At 33.3% G+C, this 7,256-nt stretch overlaps 3 protein-coding genes across 4 annotated transcripts in view; 1 reads left to right on the forward strand and 2 right to left on the reverse strand.

Moving 5' to 3' along the window:
• Positions 1-64: 64 nt before the first annotated feature.
• On the forward strand, positions 65-3,842 carry LOC106684382 (gastrula zinc finger protein XlCGF57.1; the record flags this gene model as incomplete). Of its 2 annotated transcripts, XM_067053375.1 has the most annotated exon segments (4): positions 65-115; positions 321-380; positions 972-1,232; positions 1,320-3,842. In XM_067053375.1, coding segments are annotated over 4 exon segments (1,259 nt in total), but the record flags the coding sequence as incomplete, so codon positions are not given.
• Positions 3,843-5,285: 1,443 nt separating this feature from the next.
• LOC106684383 (ankyrin repeat and protein kinase domain-containing protein 1) overlaps positions 5,286-7,256 on the reverse strand; it is a 4,570-nt gene continuing 2,599 nt past the window's right edge. The window contains exon 2 of the mRNA XM_014426434.3: positions 5,286-7,194. Coding sequence (XP_014281920.1) covers positions 5,643-6,431 — 789 coding nt within the window. The 5' untranslated portion in view covers positions 6,432-7,194 and the 3' untranslated portion in view covers positions 5,286-5,642. The remainder of the gene's footprint in view (positions 7,195-7,256) is intronic.
• Positions 6,446-7,256, reverse strand: part of LOC136797269 (putative ankyrin repeat protein RF_0381) — a 3,127-nt gene continuing 2,316 nt past the window's right edge. The window contains exons 2-3 of the mRNA XM_067053376.1: positions 6,511-7,194; positions 6,446-6,460 (exon numbers count right to left, since the gene is read on the reverse strand). Of these exons, the coding sequence (XP_066909477.1) occupies positions 6,446-6,460; positions 6,511-7,194 (699 nt within the window). The remainder of the gene's footprint in view (positions 6,461-6,510; positions 7,195-7,256) is intronic.

A 7,256-nucleotide genomic window follows, 5' to 3' on the forward strand; every position in this document is an offset into this window, starting at 1 on the left:
ATACTTCAATAAGATATTATTTACTTTAATTCTTTCGTTTTTATTGTTATTTTTATTTTGACAGGTGATCTTGATCAAATGAAACAAGAAGGAGAAATACTCGTATCTGATGATGGTGAGCAACAATTATCTTATTATAGTTTGAGCTAGCCTAGGTCTATCTATCAAACAAATCTGAAGGATATCTTTATTTTAACTTATTTTTACCGTTCCAAATAAAAATTTGGTTAATAAAGTAGGTTTTCACTCTTAGAAAGATGATTTATATCTCAGTTATAACATAAATGGTTGAGTTATCGCCTCAGTTGTTACTTTTTCAGGTACAAGTAATGCTGATGTTTTAGATAGCGAAGATAAGGCAAATGAAGGCAAGTCTAATAGTAAGTTTTCTATTAAAATTTATAGATGTTTGGTTTATTATTACTTGGGTTTAGTCCTTACTCAAGCAATATTTTTTCATACTTGGTTTCGAGATTTTATTTTAGTGTTAAAATTCTGTAATAATTTATTCTTTCGTGAGTATTTAATATGATGAATAAATTTAAAATGGCTAGGATTAATAATAGTTTTCCATCAAAGTTTAATTTTATCCATTTTTCTAAATTTTTTAAAGTTAAAGTAAAAGCTATGGCTAATCCTTCTATTATAAAGTAAGGGAACAACGAAGGATATTAGTTAGCATGATTGATTTTTATTTTTTTTTAAAATATCAACTAAAAATCAGTTATGACCAAGATTTATTGCTGTGTTTATGAATGTTGCTAAGTAGCAGTTTACCGGAAGGTTTGTAAGCAAAGATTTTTAGTCTTATCTTTATTAAACCATTTGTTCCATTGATACTAGCAATTTATTTTTATTTCATGTTTTTATATGAACTTTGTTTAGGTAAAAATCAATATTTTATAATTTGATTCAGAAAAAAAAAATGTTTATTTGTTTTTTATTACATCTATGTTAATTGTAATTTATAGGTGCTATGGATTCTCTGAGAAAGACAGAGGAGAATAGTCAGTATGATTTGAAAGTTAGGATGAACATTAATGTAACATCTGAAGATAATGAAAAGCCTTACCAATGTCCTCATTGTTCATATAAGGCATCTAGAGCTGGCTCTTTAAAAAAACATATAATGGCTCGTCATACAGAAGAAAGGCCTTATCACTGCCCACATTGTGATTATAAAGCGGTAATACTGGGTAATTTAAAAAGGCATCAAATGGCCTGTCACACAGGTGAGAAACCTTACAATTGTCCTCATTGTGACTATAAAACATCGCATAATAGCTGTTTAAACACACACATAATGGCTTTCCATACAGGTGAGAAGCCTCATCACTGTCCCCATTGTGACTATAGAACATCACAAGCTGGTAGTTTGAAAATACATATAATATCCCTTCATACAGATGAGAAGCCTCATGAATGTCCCCACTGTACCTATAAATCATCAAGGATTGGCACTTTAAAGAAGCATATTATGGCCCGTCATACGCAAGAAAAGCCACATCAATGCCCTCATTGTGAATTCAAAACTGCCGCACGTAGTTACTTAAAAAATCATATAATGGCTTGTCATACAGGTGAGAAGCCTTTTCACTGTCCTTACTGTACCTATAAAGCAGTTATAATGGGTAATTTAAAAAAGCACATAATGTCCCAACATACTGATGAGAAGCCTCATCAATGTCCTCATTGTGAATATAAATCAGTTCAAAAGGGTAATTTAAAAAAGCACATAATGGCTCATCATACAGATGAAAAGCCTCATCACTGTCCTGATTGTGAATTCAAAACAAGTGATCGTACAACTTTGAAAAGACATATAATGGCCTGTCATACTGGTGAGAAGCCTCATCACTGCCCTCATTGTGACTATAAAGCGGTAACGACGAGTAATTTAAAAGTACATGTAATGTCACAGCATAAAGGAGAAAAGCCTCATCGGTGTCCTCATTGTGATTATAGGACATCACAAGCTGGCACTTTAAAACATCATATAATTGCCCGTCATACTGAAGGAAAGCGTCTCAGATGTATTCATTGCAAATATAAAGCGGTAAGAGCACGTAATTTAAAAATGCATTTTATGTCTCACCATAAAGGAGAAAAACCACTTCAATGTTTTCATTGTGTTTACAAAGCAGTAGATCGTAATAGTTTAAAAACACATATAATATCTTGCCATACAAAAGGAAAACCTCATTGATGTTTCTAGTATAATTATGTATTATTGCAGAAAGCATTTTGTGCCTTGATATCAAGGAAAAAATAATGACATGTTAAAGAGACATAAAATAAACCTGTCAATTTGAAACAAAGCCAAATCAATTGGGACTATAAAACATTACCAGCAGTTCTAAAAATACGTGGAAGATCATTAGAATCTAGCATCAAATTTACTAAATGTATTTTTTGTAAATGTCTATAAATAAATTTCAAAAAAATTAAAAATTTAAACAACCTTTATTTTATTTTCTATTACTTCTGTTCATTTTATGTCTAATACTTTCCAGTATTTTTTTAAAAATTCATCGTTTTAACCCCGTTAAACTATTTCAATGTGGATAAAACCTATCAGATATTTAATACGTTGATTTACGGAGTTTAATCAAAAAACTAAAAAAATGTAAAATTGGTTACTTAAAGCAGGACTTCAGATTGGTTGATTTAAATGATCAAGTTGCTGTAACATCCTAGGAAAATGCCTGCCCTAAATATATAATTTCAGTTTCTGAGAGGATCAGAAAAAAAATTAAATGTTTACTTTAGGTCATCCAAAAAGGTGGCCAACCATTTACTAATACACCAGACTGTACATCGATAACCCGGAGGTACCTGAAAAGTGGGGAGAGGTGACCGATTTCCAAACCTTCGTTTAAAAATTAATTAACCCCTACTTCAACAGGGAATTTGCCCCTCTAGAAAAAGTTCTTATTTGGAAACAATCTAAAGGAGACTAGAGCACACAGTCTAATCAAGTCGATCCAATAAATTCAGGAGAATCTGTGGATTGATATTCAAAGATTAGATGAAATGTTGAGTATTATAACTTAAACTTTAATTAATGGGAGAAAGAAGCAAGCGTGCAAGGACAGAAATTTTCCCTCTTGAAGAGTGGTTAATATTATAAACTAGTCTAAGATAAGGAGTTGTCAATACTTGGGTACCTTCAGGTTGTCGATGTACACTCTGGTCAAGTACTAATGGTTTGCCGCCTACTTGGAGGGCCCAAAGTAAACATTTACCAATAATTAATTGAAGGATTAGAAAAAAGTTTAAAGCATTCAGTTAGCACTTTTGATACCTATCTAGCCTAATTTAATGCTTCCATTGACATTACTTCTACTCAGAGTTGGGAAAAAATTAGCTATAGATGAAACAAATAACTAAAATTGTTGTGGATACAATATTTATTTATCAATAATTCATTCATAAATAAGGGTCATATCAATTAAATATTAGCTATTAGTGTCATCTATCGCTAATTATTGCCCATCTCTGCTTCTACTGAACAGTTCAATACTCAATAACTTGAAACTTCTGATATAAATGCTAAACACTGTTCTTTACCTTAATAAATTTTAATATGAAATTACAAATTAAGGAAGGAAACCAAATTTCGTTTATTTTCAAAATTATTTGATGAAAAGCTTACTTCATATTTGCCTGATGAAAATTGGTTGGCTTACTTTTTGAACAATATTGAATGTTGATACATATGACTAACCACATTAAAAATAACTTTAAATCAAAAAAGAGGATATTACAATACATAATTTGAATTATTGTTTGAGACTGGTTTGTTTATCAATGATAATAAAAATATATCCATATAATCTCAACATGGTTATTTTCTTATTATTGCACTCCTACCTTTCGGCCATTCTCAAGGATAATGTATTTTAAATATTACAGCTACAGTACTGTTAAAAAGTTGCTGTCTATTCTGCCTTTGTCAAATTATATTTTAGTATATCAATCTATTTCTTATCTAACTAATTTACTTTTTTAAATATCATTCGATTTACAATTTTACTATAAGCTTATAACTCCATTTATAAACAATACATTGATATTGTTGATAAAGGGAGTGAAAGGTTATAATAAAAAGTCTAAATTGAATAATATTAGAAAAATTAAATTAGTTAGATAAGGAATAGATTGATAGACTAAAATATAATTAGACAAAGGCAGAATTGACAGCAACTTTTGAACAGCACTGTATCTGTGATATTTAAAATAAGTTATCCTTAACAATGGCTGAAATGTAGTTGTGGAGCAATAAGAAAATAAACATGTTGAACCTAAATGGATATTTTTTTTTATTGTATTGATATATTTTTTAATTTGTAACTAATATAACTTAGAATGTTTAAGTCATTAACAGTGACAACGAACAAATGACACAGCTTTTTCTTATGCAGTCTCTTATCGCAGTGTACTTAAAGCAGCGTGTATTTAGCCAACCTAGATGCCACTCATTGAGCATTTCTTTCTCTTTATATAAGAAGATGGTGAAACAAAAATAGTTTACAACTATTTATTTTCCAACGTTTCGCCCCACTTTGCAGGGCTTCATCAGGGCTGTCCAAATGAATAAGTTGAACAGACAGAAACATTGAAACACAGAAAGCGGAAGCGCGGAGGATACTTCCTTCTCTACTTTGCCCTGCTAGTCTCGAGGACCCCTATTTCTAAAGGACACAAATAAACAGTCTCGAGTGAAGGCAAATGCACAAAAATCTTTCTCGTTCCTAGTTGGACAGAAGTTAGAATTATTGATTATATAGATACACATTTATATTTTTTGTGCTTGTAGTACATGTTATAAATTTGTTGATAACTTGATTGACAACAATAGAAAAATAATATGAACTTTATTTGCTCTTAATCCTTTTTTTATTGCAAATAACTATAAATCGATGGTCAAGCCATTTCTTTGGCTTATTTGTACAAATATATATTTCAATTTTATTTTTTTTCTAAACTTAAGATACTAATTTAAAATTTATTTTGTAAGTGTTTTGGCTAAGAGAAGTAATTTTTGTTTAAATAAAATAAAATGCATCCAAGTTAAGCCTCAAAACACTCTTTATTTCTTCAAAAGTCCAACATTTCAGGCAACAAGATTAAAGAAATAAAGTGTTTTGAAACTCAACTTTCATTTTATTTAAACAATAAAAACCAGTCTCAAGAAAGTAAAAAGATTATATGCAAACAGAAGTAATTTTGTTACTTATTTATTTTTTATTAATACTTAAGTGCAAGATACCATCACTTGATAAAATTGGTTTATATATAAATATCTAAAAATTTAATAATAAGTTTAATAAAAACAAGCACACTTGATATTAAATAACAAACAAATCATATTCAATAACTACAGTTGTGCTGAACTCAAACCCACTAACACTTAATGTGACAGAAGACAACCAGGGTGTTGACATCACAGTACCCCGCCCCTGGACTTTAGGTAATCTGCAATAGCTGTGTGATTTTTATCAATGGCGTAGCCTAAGGGTGTCAGTCCAAAATTATCTCTCACATTAAGTTCAGCACCTCGGTCAAGGAACAGCTGTACCACGGCCAAGTGACCCCAATAAGATTTTTTAGTGGTGTGGAGCCTTTACCTGTCTTAGCAGCTAGATCTGCCCCACGGTCCAGCAGCACAGTAACCACTTCAGAGCATGTACCAATGTACAATGTAAACCAGTCCACATGGCCTTTCCTATCAAATCCACCTCTCCTCCAGCATCAACGAACATTGTTACCACTGTGGGGTGTCCTCTCATTGCTGCCCAACGTAAGGCAGACCACTGGTCCTTACCTTTCACATCCACTGTCACACCAGCATCAAGCAGTGCTGTTACTACAGCAATATGTCCTGCTTCTGCTGCACAATGTAAGGCAGTACTCTGGTCCTTACCTTCCATATCCACAGCCACTCCAGCATCCAGCAGCACCTTCACAATCTCAAGATATCCACTGTGAGCCGCATATGTACTATTGCATCTCCATCGTGATCCTTCATGAACCAGGTCAGCCCCATTCTCCACTAGCAGCTCAAGGACAGCTGGCTTATTATTTACAGCTGTAACAAATGCTGGAGTGTTACCTTCATTATCTCGGTCATCCACTCTGGCTCCAGCCTCCAAAAGAGAGGTAACTAACCCAACGCAGCCTCCTTCAGCGGCATAGTGAAGTGTAGTCCGACCTTTATTGTCTTTAATATTGGGATCTGCCCCTTTATGCAATAAGAAAAATGTAATTTCCTCTTTTAAATTTTTTGTAGCAATCATTAATGCAGAAGTTCCATCATTATCCTGTGAGTCAACAATTGCACCCTCTTGCCATAATGTCATTACCTTGGCTGCAGCGAGATGCAGTGCTGTTTCACCATTTCCTGTTCTATCATTAACATTCAAAGCCATTCCAATAAGAGTTTTTAAAGAAAATACATCTAAACCAACGTGTAAAGGGGTGAGACCATTTTTTGTTTTTTATATTTGCAGGTATGCCCATTTCCTTGGTCACTTTGAACATTTCAGAGTTCCCCAAGCGAGCCAATAAATGAATCACAATGCTACCATCCTCAGAAATAAATTTTGTGCCCACTTTCAGTAATGCTTTAAAGATTTTAACATTCTGTGACTCCACAGCCATCTCAAGAAGGCTCTTTCCATTCTTTGATACCACTTCGGTATCAGCTCCTTTCTCCAATAACATCTGCACACCCCGGTCATTACTTGCTCTCACAGCTCGGATTAATGGGGTTTCATTGAGATGATTCTTCTTATTCACATCTACTCCTCCCTCAAGTAGAACTTCCAGAGCTCCATTATGGCCCCCAGCAGCAGCAATATGGAGGTAGGTGTCTCCACGAAGTAAACGTACGTCATACTTAGCACCTACTGATAGCAGAGCCTTGACAGAACATGCACAATTATTTTTAACAGCCTCCTCTAATGGAGTTGCATAACTGGAATTCAATACCTCGAGGTTTGCCTTAAGGAAACCAACGGCAACAATAGAGGAACAGTTGCCAAGCCTTGTAGCAAGATGGATGAGGCTCTCTCCGAACTGAGTCAACCCATTGACATCACCACCCTCGCTAGCTATGACAATAATATCTCTTGAGGGTCTATTATTTAAGACTCCTTCTTCTATAAGACTCGCTAAATCACTGCGTCTTTCCTGAAACAGAAATTATGGGTCATGAGCATCATTAGTATTCCAATATCTAAATATTTAATTGA

The sequence above is a fragment of the Halyomorpha halys genome, unplaced genomic scaffold, assembly GCF_000696795.3.
Source record: "Halyomorpha halys isolate HHAL.00 unplaced genomic scaffold, Hhal_1.1 Scaffold576.1, whole genome shotgun sequence".
Classification (NCBI taxonomy): domain Eukaryota; kingdom Metazoa; phylum Arthropoda; class Insecta; order Hemiptera; family Pentatomidae; genus Halyomorpha; species Halyomorpha halys.